This window comes from Callorhinchus milii, unplaced genomic scaffold (assembly GCF_018977255.1).
Source record: "Callorhinchus milii isolate IMCB2004 unplaced genomic scaffold, IMCB_Cmil_1.0 Scaffold5, whole genome shotgun sequence".
NCBI classification, from domain to species: domain Eukaryota; kingdom Metazoa; phylum Chordata; class Chondrichthyes; order Chimaeriformes; family Callorhinchidae; genus Callorhinchus; species Callorhinchus milii.
The window spans coordinates 2,846,677-2,872,239 of NW_024704746.1; the positions used below are offsets into that span (position 1 = coordinate 2,846,677).

The following is a 25,563-nucleotide window of genomic DNA, read 5'->3' on the forward strand; positions in this document are numbered from 1 at the left end:
TGCCGAGGGTGGAGCGGGGGACGAGGAGGGGATCAGACCTGGTGGAACAAAGGCAACGGGTACTGTTGGGAGGAGAGAGGAGGTCAGAGAGGTCGGGGGGTACAGAGGAGTGGAGGGATTTGAAGACAAAAGTGAGGATCTTGAAGTCGATCCTCTCTGGGATAGGCAGCCAGTGCAGTCTGGCCAGGACTGGGGGGATCGGGGAGCGGAGTTTGGTACGACAGAGTTTGTATGACCTGGATTTTATGAATGGTTGTTGAGGGGAGACCGGCAAGAAGGGCATTTGAATAGTCCAGCCAAGAGGTGGCAGTATATATGATACTGTTATAATTATAATTTGTTATTATAATCAGTTCACTTCACAGTATATCCTGTACTATCCTGTGAAACACTTTGAAACGTGTCAATGATGTGATAAGGTGCTATATCAAATGCAAGGATTATTATTATTATTTGATAATACATATCCACATACACATGGGCGTGGAACTGATGAACACTTATTTTCTACAGAGCAACCTCGATCTGCAACTTGGGGCCAAGGTTTGTCAAGGTTGGGGAGGTCTGTAATGAGAAGTTTGGGCTCTTGTGAGTTGCTATGTGAAAGGCAATTGTTTTTATTGCATCGAACGTATAAGGAAATTGGCCTGATTTTCCAATAGTCCTTAACCTGGCGAACACGAATATGGTGTTGCGTGAAAAAGAGCCTCCATTCCATTACTGAGACTGCTTCTCAAATCCTTAGGTTATAGATTTCTGACAGAAATGATATTGGACTTTAGAACGGTACAATATACATGGCAATTCTGGTGCAACTTAAGTATTGCTTTGTGATTGAGTTTACTTGTGGTTTGAACTGCTTTATATTACTGCCAGTAATCCCAGCTTCAAGGTCTATATTATGATAAGCACACCCAGGTGGTCTGTGAGCGAGGGGAAGGGTTATATAATACATTAATCATTGAAAGGTTGCAAGCAGCCGGAGCAGACTTTGCATCGCTCCTCAGTTGGTTGAACCTTGAGTTGCTGGCAGGTACAGCAGATTTCTAGGCTTCCCGAGCCAAGACTCGGGGACCCAGGAGTGTGCACTGGGGTTACTGCTGGAGTACAACCAGCCGAAACCACACAGCTTGCCATTGTACCGAGAACACACACATTGACACTAATAATAGTAATCCTTGCATTTGATAGAGTACCGTCTCAAGGCACATCACACAATGTACTGTAAAGTGATTTGTAAAATGAATTGACTGGATATTTTGTGGGCGAAATCACCTCCTGGGTGTTTATGAGGGTGTGTGTGTTTGTGTGTGTGTGTGTCTCCCTCTATGTTTGTGGTGTCTCCCTCTGTATGTGTGTGTTTATGAGTGTTATGTGTTAAACAGTCTTTGTTAAAGAAGCAATTAATTTTTTTCCAACAATCTAATATGTATTCTTTCCTCATGTTTAGTTTTTATCAATAAAGCTCAAATGTAGGTTGGTAGCAAAAAGTAAAATATACCTCAACAGCACAAATCAGCCCCCCCGCAATTTTCCAATTCCCCCACAAATATTTGCGCACTTCTCTCTTGGCCCAGGTTATTGCTCTCCCATCCTGCAGTTTGAGCTGCTCATCTCAGTTATGCCTCGAGAGGGCGATGTGGATTAATGGCTGGAACTCGCCCTGCGGAGAAGGAGTCCTGGGAGCTCAATGGCTGCTCCTCCGGCTTGTGGGAAACTTAAAGGGAATTCTGTCCTTTTAACAGTTCCGCCTTTCTCTGGAAAAGCCTTTGTGTTTAGATAGTGCTCTGTTCAAGTTGATCGAAAAATATGATCCCGCCCACAAAATATACAGTCAATTCACTTTACAGTATACTCTGTGAAGCGCTTAGAGACGTCTCAAAGACGTGATAAGGTGCTATATCAAAATGAAGGTTTATTATTATCTCCCCTTTTTATGGGTGTAAGTATATAAATACAAGCTACTTATTCTCACACCGACATGACTGCTTATGGGCTCCGATGCAAATTATTATAATAATCCTTGCATCTGATACACCGCCTTATTACATTTTTGAGATGTCTCAAAGCACTTCACAGACTATACTGTAAAGCGGTGTGACTGTGTGGATCTTGTGGGCGAATTTAGAATCGAGGTCGGCTTCCAATGTAGGTTGGACTATCGTGTGAAAGTGTGAGATTTATCCAAGCATTAAAAGTGAAAAGATCTGATAGAGAGAGAGAGACACACACATGTGTGATATGAAGAGATCGATCTGAATTAGTGAGGATATCTGACTGCAATATATACTATTCATCCTTGCATTTGATTTTCACGTCAGGAGGATGTCTCAAAGTGCTTCCAGGATTTACCTTAAAATGCGGTAACTATAGTTTTTGGTCAAATGCACTCCTGACGTGAAAGGCGCTATAAATGTCATTTGTTGTATACAGCAGCCAGTTTACGCACCGCAGTGTCTCACAAACAGCCATGGAGTGAGCGACTGATTTTACTGGGAGATTATTATCCAGGGTACCCCAAGAAACCCTTCTGTTTTCCAATAGTGCTATGGGATCTTTAACGTCCACCTGAGCAGGCAGACACGACTGTGGTTTAACTTCTTATCGGAAAGACGGCACCTCCGACAATGAGGCGCTGCATTAGACTGTATGGCTGGACTATATGGGTTCCAAGTCGCAATGTGGGGCTTGAACCCTAAGCCTTCTGACTCAGAGGTGAGATTGCTATTCACCTCTGAATAACTATAAAACATTCAACTACAAGTTATGATGTTTCAGGTTTCTGGATGCTGTTTCTCAGTGGGGGTGGCAGGGGAGTGGGGGGTTAGCGGTGGGGTGGTTGGTTGCTGAGTTATTGTTCCATTTAAGCCAAACCTGGGAGGCAGAGGACTCGAGATTTGTACCTGCTGTGTTCTACTTTTGTGAAGTGCAATTTTGTGTTCGATATCTAATCCTGACGCACGTTCCTGTGTTACCAGATCAGTCAGCTCAACGCAGCAGTCGCCCATCTAAAAGCCAACGTGAAATCGGCAGCCGACTTGATCAACCTTCCACTCACTGTGGAGGAACTGCAAAAGGTAAGTAAGCCTGCCGAGGTTTCACCTCCTGTAAATTCCCGTGTTGGGGTATAAATCCTCTAAGGCCTCAATTCATCTCCTTTCACCTGTAAGCACGGCAGGCCTCCCAGAATATTTACACTGAACTCTTATTGCTTAAATCCCAGCAAGTCTTTAAAAGTGCGACTTGGAAGATAAGACTCAATGGAGTGTGAAATTACACTCAGGCAATACTTTCTGACTGATCTCCAAACAAAATCTGTGTGTGTACGCACCATATGTGCTGCCTGTAAAGCCCTGTCTTTTTTGGCTTGTTGCTCAGGGGAGTTGATTGCAGCTCTGCCTCTCTCCCACTCGTAAGCCCACAATGTTTATGCGGAAGATAAAATTGATTTGAGCCGTCGATTAACTCCAAGGAATAGAGTTGTTTGCTCTCAAAACACAGCAACGTTTTCTTTTGCCTGTTTATTATTATAATAATAAATAATAATCCTTGCATTTGATATAGCTCTTTTCACGTCTTCTAGACGTCTCAAAGCGCTTCACAGACTAGACTGTAAAGTGAATTGACTATATATTTGTGGGGGAAATGCGGCAGCCAATTGCGCACAGCAGCGTCCCACAAACAGTCATGGATTGAAATGACAAATTTTTTTTGAGGGATTATTATCAGATATGTGGAGTAAGGAAACTTGCCCAAGGATTCTCCCTGCAGGGAATCGAACCCAGGTCTCTCGCTTGCAAAGCGAGTGCTCTAACCACTGAGCTACACGACTCCACAATTTTCTCTCCTCTTCTGTAGATATGAATTGTTTAAACCACTTGTTGAATAATAATAATAATAATTCTTGCATTTGATAGCGCCTTATCATGTTGTTGAGACAGGTCTTTCAGCCACTACGTCCCAAAACATTCTTCTTCTATCCCTTTTCCCCCTCCTTCCCCATCTTCAGATCACACCTGAAGACCTTACTCTTCGCCCGTGCCTACAGTCACCTTCCCCCCTTCCCCCAGCTCGGTGTCGTGCTCCGCCACTGTCAAGCGTTGTGGGCTGCTACCCTGCGTGAGGGGCGCGACGCACGTTGTTGTTGTTTCCTTCAAAGCGCTTCTCAGATTATATTGTAAAGTGGATTTTGTGGGCGAAGCATATGTAGATGGATGGGGGAGGGAAGTGCAGGGAGAAATTTCCGCATTTGTGCCTGGACACCGAGCTGACCAAAAAAAACACACGCGCGCACTCACACATACACGTGTGCCTGATATCTGCCTTGTTTTCATATCCAGAATTGGCCCAGTCTGAATTAGGACAGATTGCAGGCTGTTAACTCAGTCAGTCGCTCACTCACACTCACACACATTAGCCTTAAGTGTTTGGAGAATATTTTAGTGAATGAGATGGATTGGAACTTGCCAGACCGGCGAGAACCATATTTAAGTCCCGGGGCTATTTGTGGGATGTCTTGTTTTCCTGTTCTTCAAACTGCACATTCTTTTATTTGAGATATGTAATTTGTAAGATTGCAATCTCTCACCACAAGCCAGATGCTGATAATGGTAGAGTAGCTAAGTTGCTAAGTTTCCCAGTAAATATCACTATCAGGTTGTGATGATTGCATCCTGAATTCATCATCTTCCAATTCTCGTGCTGTTCGTAAGGGGCTCAGTTTTAAAATACAATTCCAATATTGTTGTGTTTTAAACTAGTAGAACAGGCTCGATGGGCTGAATGGCCTCTTCCTGTTCCTGTGTAAACTAGCGATGCTGCAGAAGTAGCTGGACCAGAGAAGCACTCTAGTAACTTGCGAAACAAACACTATAACAATCCTTGCATTTGGTATAGTGTCTTATCATGTCGTATTTTGTGGGTGAAACACAGCAGCAGCGAATTGCGCTCAGCAGTGACCCACAAACTGTTGTGGATTCAATTACCACATTTTCTTAATAGGGATTATTACCACCAATCAACCAACGACCAGCTTCCTACTTACTGTTGGTAAACATAGGCGCGTGGAATAAGGAAACTTGCCTAAGGGTTTCATCCTGCCGGGCAATTGAACCGGGGTCCTCTCACTTGCGAGGTGAGCTTGCTAACCCCTACGCTGCAGGACTTCACATTACTGGTTTTGTAAAGTTAGATGCGTTTTGATGTGAAGCACAGGAGAGCGAGAGCACAGCATGGGTTGCAAGATTAACCGTGTTAATTGGTTGCTGTTCTTTGCAGAGTGTGGCCACCATCGGCAGTACCCTAACTAGCGTTCAGCATGATGTGGATACCATCCAGACCTCCTTAGAGAGTCAGAAGAAGATCGTGGCGACTCTTCAGCAAAATGAGGTGAGGAGGCAATGCTGTTAGGAGACCTAGCAGACCACCGTGTCACGCTGGGAAAATATATTCCTTGATAATTGCTCTGCAATTTTCTGGCTAAACGCTCGGCTGCCTAATTTCCTTGCACACTTGACAATCCTTGCATTGGTAATGGGCTTATTAGACGGGAGCCTTAATGAGAGTTGTCAGGGCTTGCTCAGCGCAGGTCTGCAGGTTCCCCGCTTGCCGCACGATTTAGGCTTATAATTACCGTTTCCACGGGTGGCACATTTGGCTGCAGAAGCTTTCCCTCTAACCGGCTCTGACGTTTGATGCGTTGGGCACCACACCGAGCACTTTGTAGTTAAATAGAGACTTGTTTGATGCACTTGATTTCCACCTGCCTCCCTGCCTTGCCAATGCAAATCAGCAAAACATGACTGGCTAAGTACTGCCTCCCATTTTACTCCCAGAGAGTAAATAACTAGGCTGCATTACCACAACATTTAAATAATTGAAGAGGAAGATTAATTTGATAGAACTTTGTATTGAACGTTCTCAGTGGGGAACTGCATGGTGCAGCACTGAGATGTACTGCTCTCAGACTGGAGTCGGCTCCTCTTAGCCAGGCCAAGGCCAATGATGAGATGAGCTGCAATTGGCCTCTCTCTCCATGTTGGACAAGGGAAGTGAAGGAAAGGCCTGGGAGAAATCTGACTAGTATTCAAGGCACTGATAAACTGAAGCCTAATATAATGCTATAGTTAACATGGTCCAAAAACTTACACCAGAGCCTGAACTTGGAGGAAGGAAGGTGCTCATAGGACAGAACAAAATATACAATTGCTACAGTTTACAGTGTATTCTGCGAAGCACCTTGAGACGTCTCAAAGACGTGATAAGGGGCTACATCAAATGCAAGGATTATTATAGCCTCACTATAATGAATCCTGTTTCTAACAACCCCATGGTTTAATCATGCTAATGGCAAGACTCGGTTTTTGCACCTCTTTGACGGCCAAACCCTGCTATACTGAACCCCCCGATATAACAATCATTTCTGCCGTGTCCTCACGACATTAGTTGTTAAGTAGCTGTGTTAGCTTTGAATTTCCAAATAAATCCCAATCAGCACTGAACTGAATCTGTTTTTTGGGATCAAATTTTCTTTCTTTCCCCCCCCTCCCCCCCATTTAATCTTCTCCCCCTTTTCTGACACACAAAAGATCCCTGAAAAAAATACCTGATTTTATTTTGTGACAAAAAGAAATGACTTTAATGATCTTTAAGTGTCAGTTGAGCGATGTTTTGCTGAGGCTTTGCACGGCTTGGAATTCTGCATCACTTTTGGTCACCGCACACAAAATGAACATTTATTTAGCATTAGAAAAGGTGCAGAAAAGATCAACAAGACCGATGGCCGGTGCAAAGCTGTGAAGGCAGATTAGAGGAGCTTTACTTTACAGTGTGGTAAGAAGGTGGTTGGGGAGGGTGGAGGGGAAACCGGAGTGGGGGGGTGGAGGGGTGGAAGGAACCCTGTCAGCTAGTAAATAGCGCAGATAAGCCGGGAAAGTAGGTGGCAAGAATGTAATAGGAAATTGTTGTAAAGTAAATTTAGAACGGATATCAGGAAAGGCTTCTTTACTCAAGCAGCGATAAATGGAGTAATCTATCAAGCCGTATAATGAAAGGCAAAAAACCTTGGCTACACAAATTGCAATTGGATACCACTGTGTGGAGTGTTAATGTACTGGAAGGATGTGTTTCTGTGGGCTGAATGACCTGTTTTCATCTCCCTTCTTAAGGAATCTAGAGCAGGATTTTGCTGTCGGATATTAGGAGGATGTCGAAACATGGGCTGTTAATGTTTCAACATTGGCTCGTTCTGCATTGGATTGGCTGCCAGCAGCTGCTTGTAATGTTAGTTTGGAAGCGATGTAGTGGACGGATGGAGGAGCTGTGTTAAATCTCTCAGACCCCGAGAAAAGGGCACTGCTAGTTTATCCAATGAGTTTCTTTTCAAGCCAATCTGAAAAGCAATTGCAAAGTGTTGTCTCGCAGCCATCTGGATAGAGATCATCAGATTACGTGCTGCAGGCAGCAACCAGGAAAATAATAGGCTTTACATAAAACTCTCTCAGAATCAAAAACTTACCATCAAGGCTTATTCTTGTCAAGTAATGGCCAGGGATGTGCTGAGTGGTACGGGTATACATCTGTAGCTTATGGTGAGCTGGATTTTGTTAGTAAACTTTGATTTGCAAATTTACAAGAAGTCAAGATGCACAATTTTTTTCTCTTGTGCTGCTCAGCTGGTTCTGGCCTCCCTCGTCCCCTCCGCTCCACTATCAGCGACCGCGCTTTCAGTCACTGCGCCCCAAAGCTTTGGAACTCTTTCCCCCACCCCCCCCACGCCTCTCCGCCTTGCCTCCTTACCCTCTTTCAGAACATGACCAAAGATCCTCTTTGACAGTCACCGCTCTCTCTCTCTCTCCCCCCCTCCCCCACCCCCCGCTCGGTGTGAAGCACTCTGAGACGCTATGTAAATTCAAATTGTTGTTGTTGTACTGCATTTCAGCGTCAGCCTACACTGTGAACTCCAGTCACGCTTTGGGGCAAATGTGAATCTTTGTGTATAAAAGTGCCATAAAACTGTCAAAACTCCCAGCTGCATTGACTCCCTCAGGCTAGCAGGCAGGTCATTGATGGCATTTTTTTTCCCCCCCCTGTTCCAGGACATTCTGTTCCTCCGTGATGCAATTGAGGATGTGAACAGCAGCCTGGTGCAGTATCACGCACACAACGATCAAAGGCTTCGCCAAATAGACCATGCGGTCAGCAACCTGACCCAGCGAGTGAGTCTCCTGGGGGGCACTGTGCCCGGCCTCGGTAATGCAACTAAAATGGAGATCATCAACGGAACTGCGGTAAGCGGGCTGCGTTTAGAGAAGCCAGCGAGGCCTGAGTTCAGGGTCACTTTGTGCTTGCACTGTCAACCTGCAAATAGCCGTGTGTTGTTTTTAATGTACAAGGTGTCCACAAAGTCCTGTTACACCCCTGTGGGTTTTTTCAACAGTTCTCTGACTGACCAACCACTGAAACATATGGAAGAATGTTGATAATTGTGTTTAGAACTACTTACTTATATTCTGTACACGCGTTTAACAGCTCAGCCATGATCTTATAGAATGCGGAACAGGCTTGAGGGGCTGAATGGCCTCCTTCTGTTTCTATGTGTTTATATATTTTATATAATCTGTCGCCGTGTTCAGTGCCACATCTTCCGTAACATGGATGGAGCGAGTGAGGATGTGAAATGTATCTCTGACTGTTTCGGCTCCTTAGTAGTCTTGTATCGCTGTTTCTAATGGGTGGGGTGGGGGGGTAACAGGATTTGTATGTTAAAAACCCATTTATAATGTCAGAAAGCCATGGAGTCACTACCTTCATGGCAGGCGTTCAAGACTAATTGATGCTGAGCGACACTTGTCCTCTCCTTGACCAGCCTCTCGAACCAGCAGATCAAATTGGTTCCTATGAGCAAATGGGGATTAGTGACAACCACTTTTTTTTTCTCTCGCAAAAGCAAGTGCAGTAGCAAATGGCTCTCCCTTTGTCAGTGAATCTTTGGGTTTCATTCATCACAGCGGGAGCTGACTGCACTGAGGTCCTCTGTGCCCAGGCAGTCAGCACAACTATCTTTCTTACTGACTGCTTCAGAGACAAAAACATAGATCTCACGCAGGGTTTCTGTCCTCCCCGAAGAAATATTATTGAACGCTTTGGAATGCCGTTAACATGCCCTCTCAAAGCTCTTCCCAAGACTTCAGTGAAGTGCAGTGTCTTGCGTATTCAAATGCGACAGTGCATACCGGCTATGACCCACAAACGGGTTGGAACTACATCCCTTCGCCTCGCCCCCTCCCTTGCCTCCTTCAAGGCCTGTCTCAAGCCCCTCTTCGACCGTGCCTTTGGTCACCCTCCCTGCCCTTCTTATCTCAACCCCCAGCTCAGGTCCAAATCCTTGATTGTCCAGCGCCTTGGGACGTCCTCCCGACGTGAATGGCGCTGCGTAAATGCAATTTGTTCTTTTGAAGTGAACAAGCGATGTTATCGGGGAATGTTGACCAGGATAACGGATCTGATTTTGTACTCCCAAGCAGTTCCATGTCTTGAGGTTCTGGCATTTCCATATTTAGGAATAAGCTTATAAAGTATTATATAACATTAAAGTGTCTCAGTAATAATGCTGGGGGTTGCTCTGAAGTGTAGTGACTGCCTGCTTTGGGCACGTCTCTTATTTGAAACTCCGGGCACGTGCCGAAAGTTAACGGGAGAGAGCTGATAACCCATCCGCATTAATATAGTCAAGTGCTCCTGCCGCAAGGCATTGTCAAGACATGAGGCGAGTTTACCAGACGAGGGTTTTGTGATTAACAACTCCAGTACAATGTAAGACTGAAAGAGCAGTGCTGCTATCTTTTTATTAGCAGGTTAACCCACCTGCGTTCTTATTGACCTGGGGGAACGCTTGGAGATTTGGATTAGTGGATATTTCCCCCCCCCCTGCCGCCACCCTTAATACAAGTTTTAAGGAAAGCTTTCCTCTGGTTCTTTTTGCCCTATTTAACCAGCGTAGTGTGACTAATTGCATTTGTTCATGCAAAGAAAATTGCTGCGAAGTGGAAGTGTTGAAAGACGCTGATTAGTTTCAATTTCGTAATCTGGTGACATGCAGAAAGCTGTGCATTGAAAGGTTGAATAGCTGTTGTGCCCAGAGTGCAGAATGTCAACTTTTAATCATTTTTCTACTTATTATGCAGTGCTGAATTGCTGCTATAACTCTCAGAGTATCTGCACAGTGCACTTAACTATTCCAGTGTTGATTACAGATTCTCTCTATTCTCCTCTATTATAATAATAATAATAATAATCGTTGCTTTTGATATAGCGCCTTATCACATTTCAAATCGCTTCACAAAATATATGTAAAGCGAATTGACTGTATTTTGTGGGTGAAGCACGGCAGCCAATTGCGCATAGCAGCGTCCCACAAACAAATTTAATGTCCAAATTTTTTTTATTAATCCGCCAGTCGACTATCAATTGGGTTCCAACTTACTGCTAGATGAATAGTGAAGAGTAAGGAAACTTGCCTAAGGTTTTGCCCTGCCCGGGAATCGAGCCCAGGTCCTCTCGCTTGCGAGGCAGGTGTGCTAACCACTGAGCTGCAGGACTCCACAATGAGATGAATTCTTAAACCTTTCTTTGCTGATTCTAGATGGGCCACGGAAATAGCTCTCAGGAGGTTAGCAGTACAGACCTAACCGATTCAACCAAAATATCCACATCTTCAGAGAACGTAAGTAATGTTAACATTCCTGGGTATTGTCTCGCTGGGTTCAACGCTCCCCCCGCGCGTTGGGATTTTGAGCTCACAATCAAGGCAGGTGTTAAAGATACTGTGACGCTATTCATAAAGAGAAAGGACTTTTTCCCAGTGACCTGGCCAACAGTCCTTCAGCTAAATTGGGCATTCTCCTGGTTGTGGTCTGTGGAACTTTGAGTGCGTACAAATCGGCCACTATATTTGCTTCAAATAGTTACTGCACTTGACACCAATTCTCTGTGAAGTAGTTCGTGACGTTCCAATGTTGTGAGCAATTGGCTGCTGTGTTTCTCCCACAACATACAGTCAATTCACTTTATATTCTGTGAAGTGCTTTGAGACATCTCAAAGACGTGATGAGGCGCTATATTAAATGCAAGGATTATTATTATCTAAAATAGAAGGATTATTATTTATTATGTGGCCTTAAATATTTAGGATGTAGAAGTAGGTTAATTTTATTGGTTAAGGTCTAATGTTGTCAGGTGTATTAACGTCCCATAGCAGTGGAGGGAGAAATTAATTTATTTAACCTTTCTACCCCTGCAGCAAAGATGAATTTGGGTCTGATTATAATTTATCTTCAAACAATACATGCAGTTTTTGATGTATTCATTAATATAATAATAATAATCCTTGCATTTGATATAGCGCTTTTCCCGCCTTCTCGACATCTCAAAAGGCTACACAGAATATGATGTAAAGTGAATTGACTGTATATTTGTGGGCAAAACGCGGCAGCCAATTACGCACAAACAGCTATGAAGTGAGTGACCAATTTTATCTGGTGATGGGGAAGATTGTCGGCCCGGACACTGGGGGAGACAGACTTCCTTCTCTTTTTCGAATAGCTCCATAGGATCTTTAACATCCACTTAACAAGCACAGTAGAGACCTTGTTTTAACGTCTCATCCAAAGAATGGCACTTCTGACAATGCAGCACCCCACTCCCCAGCACTGCCCTGGAGCTTCAGCCTAGACTGTGAGCTCAAAGTCCAGATGAGTGGGGGCGAGGGGGGGGGGGTTGGCTCTCGGGAGCAACAGTGCTACCGACTGAACCAGGCTGATGGTCAAAGCGGTTTGAGATTACACTTGCCCGCTGGGCTCGTTGGGCTGAAGAAACGTTGAAAGATGAAAGCTGAAAGATTGCTGATCGTAGGCAGAGTTCCTTCAGAGTGGCGTGGCAGCTCTAAAGAGATTAAATGGAATTTTGTGCCTGGCTGGTTTCACCGAGACTATAATAGACCGGTTTGGTTTCAAGATAATGAATGGATCACTTAGAGTAATTGTGGCGACATATGTAGCACTCAGTGTCCTGCCTATGCCAGTGTACCCACATTACAGCAGATCAAATGCTGCTGTACTGTATAGCTCAGCCTTGGTGGGTTGTGTTTTAATAACTGAATCCATATTTTTCCTCGGGTCTTGGTAGACTGAATTACATGGATCTTACATGATTATTTATTCATTCAGCGTTTTTGCATTGTTCTGTAATAACCCTTGCCTTGCCTTTGATGTCGCGTCTGGAAGAATAATAATCCTTGCATGTCTCCGAGACATCTCAAACCGCTTCACAGAATATACTGTAAAGTGGAATGACTGTGTACCTTGTGGCCGAACTGATTGTATATTTTAACACCTCTGACAAGGCAGCACTCCCCCCCCCCCCCCAAGCACTCTACCTGCATTGTGAACTCGCTGTGTTCAAGCACTCTGGGACACTACCCCACGTGAAGAGCACTATGTAAATTCAATTGGTTTTTGTTGTTGAAGGTTTGCAGATTGGTCTCTGGCAATGGGCTGAAGACAGGCCGGTTAACAGGGTTTGAGCCGGCGGAGGTGGAGGGGCTCAGCTAACTGGGGTTGTGTTGGAAATGCTGAAAGCATAGGTAACTAGGGACTTGGATCTAGACTTTACCGATCAGATTATTTATCAATGGGGGTGGGGGTATAAATCAGCAATTTTCAATAGGAATTTTTATAAAGAAAATTGAATGGCGTTTTCTTCTGATAACTGGAAGATTATAGGTGCATTAAAAGGTATTAGGTATTATTTTATCACGTTTAGACTTTTATGGTTTTTAAAAAAAGGGCTGTAAACCGAGCAAAGGCGGGAAAACTGTATTATCTTGCCTTTTTTCAAAAAAAAGGAAGATATCCCCAGGGAGTTTGATTGATAAAAGCCTCTGAATGCAAAATCAACACTGGCAGTGCAAGGTTAGGAATCCCAAACTATCTCAAATAAATTGCCTTGTTTTTTTCCCTAGGTGCACTTTGTAAATGCAATTATTTATTGCCCATCTGCTGTTTCGTGATAAATAAATACGAGGGACTTTTATTTCAAGCCAGGGTCACTTCATCAGCTTTTAAAGGGGCCCTACCTTCATTGAATAAATATCAGGCAAACCTTTTTTTTCTTTGTGGGGTGTCTATTTTCTCTCTCTTTCTCTCTCTCTCTCTCTCTCTCTTTCCCTCTCTCCTCTGACATACGCAGTCTTCACCCTTCTTTCTGCCTCTTCAGGCTGATGTTAAAGATCGATCCTGCAGCTCTTTCTCTGAGAAAGAGAAGGGAGTTTCTCCCGGTATCCTGGCCAACAATCCCCCGAATTAAATTGGTTACTCCCTCCACGACTGTTGATGGGGACACTGCTGTGTGCAATTGGCTGCTGCATTTTGCCCACAAAATACACAGTCTGTGCACTTTACAGTGAAGCGCTTTGAGACGTCTCGATGACATGATAAGATGCTATATCAAATGCAAGGATTATTATTATACATGGTATATAGAGGGGTGGTGGGGGGCAGGGAGTAGAGAGGGGAAAAGCAGGGGAATGGGATTCGAGTAGGTCGCTCTAGTGGTCCCCAGGGCAGGCTGGATTAGTCGAATGTCCACCCCCTGTGCTGCAGTTTCTATACCAGTACTCTCAACTGTGACGTTCACCTTATTTGAGCAAATCCATTTATTTTTGGTGGGTGCCCAAAACCTACCATTTTATCTGTCAATTTTAAGACAACAAGCCATCTCCTAAACAGTTCCTGGCCGCCAATCCTCCAGATAAATTGGTCGTTCACTTCTCGACTGTTGGCAGGCACCTTGCAGGGCGCAAATTGGCTGCTGCTATTGCCTACAAATGCATAGCCACTCCGTTTGACAGCAGATCTCTGTGAAGCGTGTTAGACGTCCCTCTGTTAACCGGCGCTGTAGCAAATTTGTCAAGAGATGATTATTGTGGTTGTTCCACAAAGGCTTCTGAGCTCCATCCAATTTGACATTCATTGGTTGGCCAGCTGCAGGCGCCTGTGACGTGTTCAGAGATCTGCACGAAAGGTCAAACAAAGTGAACCCATAGACAGTGAACCACCTGAGCCTCTGCAATCTATCTGAATCCTGTCCGGCAGGCTGTCGCGGCTGGCACTACATGCACCAGAGCGTTTCTTTGCCCTAATACCTTTCACAGCGGTCACTATTTTAACTCTGAATTGTCGTTGACAGGTTGAGAAATGCGACTGGGGAATAAGGTGGGTTACAAGGCTTGTGAGTTTGAGTTACAATAAGATGTGAACCTGTAGCTCAGTGGTTAGAGCACTTGTCTTACAAGCGAGAGGACCCAGGCTCGATTCCCGGGCAGGGCGGAACGTTGGGCAAGTTTCCTTACTCCTCACGCCTCTGTTTACCTAGCAGAAAATAGGAAGCCAGTTGTTAGTCGATTGCCGGATCAAATTCCGGGGTGGTAGTAATCCCTTCAAAAAAAATAATAATTTGGTTGCTCAATCCACCACTGTTTGTGGGACACTGCTGTGCCCAATTGGCTGCCGCATTATATTGCAAAACCAAGACAATAATTAGCCAAAATGATTGGCAGCAGTCTGCTTATTGGGCTAATGGAGTTTTGCCTAAACTCTGGTCCGCCAAGTGGTCTATGGGAAATCGGGGAGAGTTTGCCAATGCACAACTGTGTTTTCATCTAGTTAACTTGCGTTTCTAGAAGACCTTTCATGTAAAGGAAGGTATGAAAGCGCTTGGGAAATGCAATGGTGAGCAGCGAGCTGCTAAGCCTTTAACTGGTGAGTAAGAGCGAGGGATTAGGTTGCAAAGGTCACTGATACCATTAAGCTTCACTGGAAAAGAGAGAGTTGAGAGGAGCCCCGCTGGAGTTTGCTGGGCTCTAGGAGAGTGATGAATGAGCCATTCCACCAGTACCTGAGTGAGGATCGAGCTAATTTAAGATCATTAACAAAAACAGAGAGGGAGAGGTTAAGAGAAATTCTCTTACACAGAGGTATTAGGACGTGGAAGGTTCCTCATCCTTGTCCTGCCCCGAAACCCTCGCCCACGCCTCCGTTATCTCCCGCCTCGACTACTCCAAAGCCCTTTTTTGTGAAAGTATGATTACCCCTGAAAAATGATCCTCCAATCGACTAACAAACAGATTCCTACTTATTGCTAATAAACAGAGCCGCGTGGAATAAGGAAACTTGCCTAAAGGTTTCACCCAGATCCCCTCGTTTGTAAGGCGAGTGCATTAATCATTAAGCTGCAAGACTCTTAGTACGGTGCAACAAAAATTCTGGGAGTGTGGGCAGCATTGATTGGTTGCAGTTTAGTGCTCACTATGAGCCCTCTGAGCCATGTTCCTTAACTCCCCTCTTAGAAAAAATGAGTGTGTAAATGTGACATTTCCATATTGCCTGCAGCCCTGGGAGTCTGAGAGTAAGCTATTAATGCTGAGCTGCAGGTAGGTACCTTCTGTAGCTGCTGCATCCACTGGGGCTCGTGTATGAGATTACTTAAATGCATTTCACTTAAAGACCTTTAAATAGCTTTCGGGGGGAAGGGGAGAGAGGAAGAGGAACAGGCTGCAAAATGCCGACTGGAAAAAAAAAACATAAACACTGGAATCGTGGAGTCCTGCAGCTCAGTGGTTAGAGCACACGCCTCACAAGCGAGAGGAACTGGGTTTGATTCCCAGTCAGAGTGAAACATTGGGCATGTTTCCTTACTCCATGCACCTCTGTTTACCCAGCATTAAGTAGGAACCCGGTTGTTAGTCGATAGCTGGATCGCTTTTCCGGGGATAATAATCCCTTCGAAAAAAATAATAATAATAATAATTTGGTCACTCAATCCACGACTGTTTATCAGACACTGCTATGTGCAATTAGCTGCCGTGTTTTGCCTACAAAATATACAGCCAACTCACTTTACAGTATATTCTGTGAAGAGCTTTGAGACGTTTTGAAGATGTAATAAGGCAGTATATCAAATACAAGGATTATTATTATATTATAATCCACTTTAGGTCAACGGGCATCTGAAAGAGATAAACCGGTTAGAGATAAATAGGTTAACGATAACCTAATTTTTCTTCTCTTAGATGCTGACAGAGACGCTGGGGTTTATCTGTGTGTTTATTTTGAAGTCAGAGGATATGATTGTGTCATTATCTGGACTTTATGTGATCCCCAAGGGAGGGACAGTGAAAGAATGGAGTCCTGTAGCTCAGTGGTTAGAGCACTCGCCTCGCAAGCGAGAGGACCCGGGTTCAATTCCCGGGCAGGACAAAACATTGGGCAAGGTCTTTGCGTCTCTGTTGGAATCTGGTTGTTAATGGATTGGTGAGTTGCTTTTCCGGGAGTAACAATCCCTCCAAAAATAATAATAATTAGGATAGGGTAGTGTTTTTAGTTATGGCTCTTACTGTGATATGAATGTTTAATGTATGCTTTATTAAAGGAAGACATTTGCTGAAACGCATGACAGTAATTAGCTGTTGCCAGGGCACTGTGTACCTGGTTGTATGCTGTCTCCTAAGCTCCTTTGTGAATTTCTCTGTTTTTTCTTGTAGCTGTACTGCAAACTATGCAAATTATTTTAAAACTCTAATAATAATAATCCTTGCATTTGATATTGCGCCTTATCACGTCATTGAGGCGTCTCAATGTGGAAAACTCCCAGTAAATTGGTCTTGTTTAAATTACAAGGCTTAATTGTGTTTAATATTTGGTAGCGGGAGTGTGTGGGGGTGAGAGGGGGGGGAATGGAAATGATGCCCCTCATTGTAGAGATGCCTCATCTGTGGACTTGAAGCCTGACTTCTGCATTAATTACTCCACATTCCTCTGTTAACTCACAGTAAGCAGGAACCTGGTTGTTCGTTGATTGGCAGATCGTTTTCCGGGGGCAATAATCCCTTCAAAAGTAATAATAATGTGGTCACTCAATTCACGACTGTTTGTGGGGACGCTGCTGTGCGCAGTTGGCTGCCGCGGTTCGCCCACAAAATACACAGTCAATTTACTTTGCAGTATATTCTGTGAAGCGCTTTGAGAAGTTTCAATGGCGTGATAAGGCGTTATATCATATGCAAGGATTGTTGTTACTATCATGTCCTTTGCCATCCGGGTTTAGAGCTGGTGATTGCAGGAGCAATTGCTGCCTGCTGTGTTGCTTGAGTTCCTGGCTCGGTTTGTTAAGGTAACGACATGTTAATGTTCTCTCGTTCTTTCCAAATAAAATGAATTTTTTTTGTGTCTCTTGGAACAGTCCGCCGATCGCAAAGCGTCTGAACTGAGGCAGCGGTTACGGGTGATGGTAAACGCCCTCACCAACAAACCAGACCACATCGGCAGCCCCAACGCACTGAACACATCAGGTGAGACAGTCATTACTATAGCCCGGCAACCAATACACCAAGCAAAATATCCTGTGTTAATCGACTGATTTCAACATTTAAGCAACGCCTTTCACGTCGGGGAGGACGTCCCAAGGTGCGGGGCAGTCAGGGATTTGGCCCCGAGTTGGGGGTTGGGATCAGAAGGTGTGGAAGGCAGGAGGGTAGGGGAAGACCTAAGGCGCAGTCGAAGAAGACGGTCTTGAGATGGATCTTGAACGAAGCAAGGGTGGGGGTGGCGAGGGAGGCAAAGGGACTGTGGGATGGAGATAGTTCCAAACAGTTGAATTTAGCTCGATTTTCAAAACTTTACAATGTTTCTCTCCCCCCACTCCCCCCCAAAAGCTGAGATGAGGTCGGGAAGTGGTCATCTTTCTCTGACAAGTCTGAATTTTATGCTGATTTCGCTAGATTATTGACGACTGGTGTGGAACAGTGTGTTCTGGCACAGGGACAGCTCATTAGAGGATTGAGCTAGACCGGGGCAGTCATGAATGCAAGTCTTATTTGCGCTGGAATGAGATTACCTTCATCGTAGCTGCTCCCACCCACTAATTTCTAAGCTGTTAAGTGGCACTGTTATTTTTAGCCAGTGCTGATCTTCCGCAGCGCTGTGTGTGAATGCTTCCCTTCCCTTCCGTCGCCCTTCCCTTCTCGCCTTCCCTGAAAGATTAAACTTGTCTAAATCGTGCAAAGATTACTGCGATTCAATCTGCCGTCAATTCCTCCACAAACTGGATGTGTTTGGATTGCTTTATCCAGTCTATATCAAGCCTGCGGATCACAGAGAGAGGGGCGAGCACTGAGCTGCGGTGTTTTGCTATATTCATAAAACGCACCACCAGATGTCAGTGGAGGCGTGCTGTGAAGCCCCTTTGACGCTGTCAGGTTCCAACTGTATGCAGAGCTGTCTTTGACAAGCGCTCAGTTTTGTCGATAAATGTGTGAGATCGAAACAAGAACCCAAAGCACTTTCACAGAAGCTCGTGCTGTGTAGCACTAATTTATGAACAATCTAATATTTCCACAATTCCCCGGGCAGCTTTGTTCTATTTCTCTTTCCACCCCCCCCACCCTCTCGCCCTAAACTGCCCCCCCGCCAACATTTAAACCGCACAAACACAATTACCAGAGCTTGCATTTAATGCGCTGCGTCTCTCACAACAGAGGCACAGCTAGCAACAGGCTCTTGGGAGCATTTAATCTCATCCTTCCAGGATACAGTCTGGATAATCTCATGCCTCTACCTATTGTCTTTCCACTTTACAACATTTTGTTTGCCAGCCGGGTGTCTGACACGTGCGGAAACCTATCACCGTGTTTAAGAGTATTTAAACCAAGCTGATATTTCTATGCATCTCATATACATACACACAGAAATCCCAGAGATAGATTGTTGGAATGGAATGCGTTCTTTCATTCTCCCTGGAGGGACGCATATTGCTTACCGGAGGGTGTTAGGTGCAAGGCTGGGGGACTCCAGAGTGTAATGTTGCGGTAACTGCTGCAATGTAACCAGCTAAAACCGCATAGCTTAGCAAGCTTTCCCATGACTTGTCCAGCTAGGACCACCCTACCCGATAGGGCTTTGGCTTGCTGGGTTAACAGGGGCTGAGTGGGAGGATTCCCTGGCCTCAGTGACTGGTCTGCCCTTCCAAGTTCTGCCGAGGAGCCAGGCTGGCTTGGCACCTTACAGCATCAAGTTGTTCCTCGAGTAAATCAGGACCTTGGCATCTATAACCCACTGCTGCTGTTAGTTTCCTTTTGTATTTTTTTTAAAAAGTACTTCCAGATTGGTGTCTGTCCTAAAATTGCCATTCTCACCCTTTTTCCCGCTGCCATAGCGTATCCCAAGATACGTGGATCCCGTAGGTAGTGGTTAGCGCGCTGGCCTCACATGCGAGAGGACCCGGGTTCGATTCAGCTGGCAGGGCGAAATTTAGGCAAGTTTCCTTACTCCACACGCCTCTGTTGTCAGTCGATTGGCGGATCACTTTCCGGGGATATTAAACCCTTCCCCCCCCCCTCTCAAAAAGTCACTGGAACACACAACTATTTGTGGGACGCTGTTGTGCCCAATTGGCTGCTGCGTTTCACCCACAAAATACACAGCCACTCCACTTTACAGTATATCCGGTGATGCGCTTTGAGACGTCTCGAAGACGTGATCAGGTGCCATATCAACTGCAAGGATTATTATGATTATCATTGTTCCGGGTTTACTTTCATACAGCGTCTTGTAAGTCTTTGTAGGTTCCTTCCGATACAATTCGTTTTGTGATCTTATCTGGTCATTCCTCCCAGCTGAGGCTGGCTTGCTCGTTCACTCACTCTCGCACTCGGAGGCACCTGCCTTGCCATTAGACATGCGATTGCTCCCTTCATCTCTCGAAGATGGCTTCTCCAATGCGAGATGTGGAGTTTGTAGGTGTTGACAGAAGTTTGGCTAGTGTACATGAGCAATCGGCAGCTCTGTTGTGTTTGTGGGAGGTGCTGCATCAACAAGACTTCAGTGCGGGAATGTGTTGCGGGCACAAGTGACGATTTGGATATAAATGACCATCTGCCTTCATCGAATCTCGCTTCCGGGTGAGTGCGATGTTTCCATGAAAATAATAAGATAATCAAATTCTTGAAGAACATTGTCAAATGGCCGCGTGGAGTTGCCGGACTCCCAATGCCAGGTTTTCTCGACGTGGGGTTTGCGGGCAAGTTGGAGGCAGTAGTACAAAGTAATGACTTTTATTGATATTGTCCGTAACTCTTTTTAACAAAAAAACGAAGATGATAATAATAATAATCCTTGCATTTGATATAGCGCCTTATCACATGATGGAGGGTCTTGCGCTCGTCTTGAAATCTGAGGATTACACCTTGGGTCAGTGTCTCGGGACGTCCTCCTGACGTGAAAGGCGCTATACAACGTAACTTGTTGTTGTTGTACATAAGTTGGAAGTGGAATGCGTGCTTCTGTTTGCTCACCTCCCCACGCCCCTCACCAGCCCTCCTGCCCTCCACATGTGTCAGTGTGATGGATAGATGGATGGGGAGAGAGCATGAGTGGGATTGATTTGGATAGCTCTTTTCAAAGAGACGAATGGCCTCGTTCTGCGGTGTGCAATTCTAGGATTCTCTGATGGTGGGAAACCAGCAGTGCCAGCCTTTCCAGAGTTTACTTCTTTATTAAGTTAAAAACTTTCTGCTGTAAAACACCTACCAAGGTTGGTTAGAAAGCTACCTAGGCGGACCAGGCCACGGACCACCACCAACAACAACTTGCTTTTATATCGCGCCCCTCACGCAGGGTAACGTGCCAGAGCGCTTGGCGGTGGTGGAGCGTGACGCCGAGCCGGGGGAAGGTGACCGTAGGCACGGTCAAAGAGGAAGGTCTTCAGGCGCGACATGAAGAAGGGGAAGGAAGGGGCAAGGCACAGGACTAGAGGCAGAGTGTTCCAGGGATTCGGGGCGCAGTGGTTGAAAGTGCAGCCCCTGATGATGGAACAGAGGGCACAAGGGACAAGCAGGAGGTCAGAGCCAGTCGAGCGGAGCAGGGATAGTAGGCTGGGGAACCAAATCTTGAAAAGGTATTTTTAAAAGACTGAAACCCCTGAGACCGAATGCGTCTGCGCCAGATATGACCTTGGTGTTCTCTCTGTTTCCTGGTGTCTTGTTTCTCTCTGTAGAGCATTCGCCTATAATCTACAGTTACAATAAATCCTGTGAAGTGCTCCTTCCCTCACCTCGTTCAGACATTACTCAAGACCTAGATCTTTGACCTATGCCTTCGGTCTCCCACCCCGGCTCCTAACATTAGCTTGTGTGTCAAGCCAGTGCTGTTAAGCACTTTGGGACATTCTCCCAATATGAAAGGCTCTGTGTAAATGTAAAAAATGTGGAATCCCATAGCGTAGTGGTTAGCCTCGCAAGCGAGAGGACCTGGGTTCAATTCCTAGACAGAGCAAAACCTGAAGTTTCCTTACTGCCCCCTTCCCATGTTTAACTAAAACTAAAGTAACTAAAGTAAGTAGGAACCCGGTTGTTAGTCGATTGGTGGTTGCTAATCCCTCTCCCCCACCATCCCCAAAAAAATGTGGTCACTCAATCCACGACTGTTTGTGGGACACAGCTATGGCTGCTGTGTTTTGCCCACAAGATACACAGTCATTACATTTTTCAGTATATTCTGTGGAGCATTTTCAGACGTCTCAACGACGTGATAAGGCGCTATATCACATTCAAGTACCATTCTTATTAATTTTCTATTATTATCAGGTTTTTGTTTCATAGTTCAGGAGAAGGAATGTGTAGTTGGGAGTTGAAAAGCAATGCCTTGCCTTATTAAAACAAAGGACACCAGTGGGTTAATGAGCAGATCAGTTGAACGCCTGGCAATGTGAGGTGTCTGAGCCAGGCAGCAGGTTTTGTAGTCGGGGAATATAACCCTAGAATATATAATTGTTTTTTCGTGGAGCTCATTAAGATGAGGGATGACAGTGCTTGAAAATGGAAGGTATGTGCTGCGTTTCCTCTTGACAGCGTTTCTCGAGAAGTTATCAGTTCGGCAGAAGAGCAGGCAGGCAGAAACGTCCGTGCCAACCAGTGCCTCCGCACACTCCCTGCTCGCTCGGATAGTTAGGCTTGGACACAGGAAAGGTTTGACCAGTCGAGGGACTTCTTGTCATCCTTGATGCACAGTACCATAGCCTTCAGTTTTAAAAATAGATTTCCTGGCATCAAATATTCAAGCAAGCTTCACTTTCAGTCAGCCCTAGACTGTTCGGTCTGAGGAAAAGGCATGAGAGTGTTCAGCTAATTAGCTGGATTTCCATTCTGTTTCCTCCTGTTGAGAGCCAGTGTAGCAGTTTAATGGGAGGGAGGGAGAAATGGTTTAGCAGCTGTGGTAAGATAATTGAGCAACTGGCGGGTTGGTGTGTTCATGTCACACACGGTAGCCTTCCCCCCCCCACCCTCTGATTGTGGTTCACCAGCCAACACTTGTTTGGATGAGTGTATCCGCCGCTGCTGTTTGCTTGTACCTCGTGCATTCTTGGAGACCTGACAACATGGCTTCGACAAAGCCATTCATGGCAATGGATCATTGGGTTGAGGACTGGACTGGACCAGAAGCTTCTGTGTTTGGATTCCCAATGGGTTCAACCAGAATCTTTCGTACGCCAGTCTGTAGGGAGGAAGCAAGAATGGGATGGGTGATATTTGGTGGAAGAAATTGGCGACTAAAGTAAAAACTATTTAGGCCGAGTGTGAAAAGCTGGGTGGTGACTCGCAGAAGATTTAAAGAGAAAGGAGAGGTAGAAGGAAAAATGAATTTTTATTGCCTGTATTAATCTTTACGTCTTAAATCACCGTCCCTCATTAAAACGTCAAAAGTAAGCAAAGGTGAGGGTGTGGTGAGCAAATGTAACATTTTAATTGTGCTCTTATTTATGGGATTGACGCAGCTTTGTGGACATATGAGTCAGGCCAGGGTAGGATTTATATTGGTGGGGTACAGGGGACATTTATTTTCGTGGTTAATTTAATCTACACTGTAAATTTAAGCGAGGATGTTTCCTGCTGCTAACATTTCATTTGGCCTTTGTTTTATCCCTGAGAATCTTACACTTTTGACCACAGCAGCAGTCATTCCAAGCTCTTGGAATCTTATCGCTCACATTATCTCTCTCTCTCTCTCTCTCTCTGCATGTGCACAAGTCTCTCTCCCTCTCTGTATGGTGTGTGTGCGTCTCTTTGTGTGTCTCTGTGAACATCTTTCTCTTTCATTGTTTGTCTCTTGACTCTGTGTCTGCCTCTTTGTTCTTAACTCACTCTTACTGTCTCTCTCAGTGAGTGTGAGTTTTCTCTGTCTCTCAGGCAGGTGTGTTTCTTCGTTATGTGTTTGTGTCAGTCTGTCTGTGTGTCTGCATTTCTGGTGTGTGCGTCTCTCTCTCTCTCTTTCTTTCCCTTTTTCTGCTGCAACAACAGAAACCTACCTTTCCAATTGGAATAGATTTCCTTGTTAGGTTAACGTTTGTGTGGAAATCAATTACAAAACCAGCTGTCTTTTTTGTTCTCCCCTTACCTGACATTTTTGTGAAATTGTTGGTATAAATTATGTAAAATCAATCTATACAACTTGGAGCTGATGAATAGTCTAAGGAGTGATCTCGGAAAAAATGTAGATGAGAACCTATTTGGATAGGTGTGCCTATTCTACAGGGAATAAATGCCAATAGTGTATATGGATTTAAATCATTGCCTTTAAGGCCACTGACACACAGGGTTACATTTGCATGTTATCTTATAGGGAGATCGATTGAAGTAAACCTGTGTTTTGGCAACGCTCCTTGTTTTTAACAGATGCAAAAAGTACAGCTCCTACCGTAAAGCCATCTGTAACTCCGAGCGGGGCGGGTAAGAAGACAGACAGAAGGAGTGTGAAGTTAAAGCACGTGTCTCTGCCTGGGATTACCACTTTACAGGGTGAGTCGTGCTTTGCTGTTCAACGCAGTTGACTGGGTATCAATGGCTCATTCAGGGTGGCCCAACTGGCGGGCCGCGGGCCACATCCGGCCCCCCCTCCCTCCGTTTCATCTGGCCAACCCGCTCCCTCCGTGACCCGTAAATTTTATGTTGTGTGACTGTGAAGGAAACACAAAAATATTGCTCATGTGGGCCCACGGACATCTCTCAAATAGGGCATCTGTCCCTCAGCAACCAAAAGGTTGGACCGCCCCGGCTTATTTGATGTGGCGCTTTGCCTGCGATCTGACTAATGTGACGTTTCATAACTCATGCAATGTCACCTCGAATCTGTTCTGAAACATTGCGTTTTTCACCCAGCGCCTCCGCGCTTTGATATCTTTGCGTCGATGGTTATGATTTGTGGGAGCTTTAAGAAGCCTCATTTCTCTCCCACCCTCTCCTCCCCGCTTTTTCCTGCTCCTCTACCTCCCCCTCCCCTCCTCACCAACCAACAGTGTTTGTATCTCACAGGACCCATGTTATCTCGATAAATCCATTGCAATCGCACGTAGAGTATATGTTTACCAGCACTAATAAATGTCAGTGCATAGAGAGGTGAACAGTGCTGTTAAAGGGAGCAAGCAGTTGAGAATTTAAGAGGCAATTGGATGTATGCGATCTCTCGCAATGTATAGATGTCCCTCTTTGTTCCCTTACCGTCAGTTAACCGTCATTGTTATGATCTGTGGGAGCTTTAAGAGACCTTATTCCCCCCACTCAGTCGAGTCCTGTAGCTCAGTGGTTAGAGCACTCGCCTCACAAGCGAGTGGACCTGAGTTCAATTCTGGCAGGGCGAAATGTGGGGCAAGTTTCCTCACCACACACCTCTGTTTACCCAGCAGTAAGTATGAACCCAATTGTTAGTCGATTGGCTGATCACTTTTCTGGGGGAAATAATCCCTTAAAGAAAAAGAAGAAATTGGTCAGTTCAATCCATGACCGTTTGTGGGACACTGCGGTGCACAATTGGCTTCCGTGTTTCCCCCATAAAATATACAGTCAATTCACTTTACAGTGTATTTTATGAAGCTCTTTGAGATGTCTTGAAGATGTGTTGAGGCGCTATATCAAATGCAAGGATTATTATTGTTAAGTTACCTGCTCTGGTTTACGTTTGTGACAGCAGAACAGTGCAATGAACTCTAAAATCTGAGTAGCTGTCCGTTCCCTAAGTAGTTCTCTCAGAGCCTTGGGACGTCCTCCCGTCATGAAAGGTACTTTACTAATGTAATGTAGTTGTTGTAGTTCCATACTTCTCTCTAAGTAAGAAGGCCGGCTTGTGTTCGGCCATGTGTGCTGTGGGTTTTTATGTTGCACACAGTGAAGTTTTACAGGGATTAGGAGAGTGTCCTTAGCGACACATGAGGCAGCTGAAAGGTTTGGGCAAATAAATTAGTTAAATTTGTGGGATTAAAGCCAAAGCCACAGATGAAACGTGCACTTCAATTAAAATGATCAGCGTTGCATACTCAATAGACAGCAGTTGGCTTTTGAAAGTGAAATAAAACATGTCACTTTTAAGGCTTAATAATAATAATAATAATCGTTGCATTTGATATAGCGCTTTTCATGTCTTCTCGACGTCCCAAAGCACTTCACAGAATATACTGTAAAGTGAA

At 45.0% G+C, this 25,563-nt stretch overlaps 1 protein-coding gene and 1 non-coding gene across 2 annotated transcripts in view; both read left to right on the forward strand.

The window, feature by feature from the left end:
* Positions 1–25,563, forward strand: part of efcab14 (EF-hand calcium binding domain 14) — a 48,352-nt gene that overhangs the window by 17,033 nt on the left and 5,756 nt on the right. The window contains exons 5-10 of the mRNA XM_042335505.1: positions 2,979–3,077; positions 5,278–5,388; positions 8,097–8,288; positions 10,643–10,723; positions 17,296–17,404; positions 23,780–23,902. Coding sequence (XP_042191439.1) covers positions 2,979–3,077; positions 5,278–5,388; positions 8,097–8,288; positions 10,643–10,723; positions 17,296–17,404; positions 23,780–23,902 — 715 coding nt within the window. The remainder of the gene's footprint in view (positions 1–2,978; positions 3,078–5,277; positions 5,389–8,096; positions 8,289–10,642; positions 10,724–17,295; positions 17,405–23,779; positions 23,903–25,563) is intronic.
* trnaa-cgc lies at positions 16,241–16,314 on the forward strand. Its single transcript has one exon. It is a non-coding gene; the product is annotated as a tRNA-Ala (tRNA).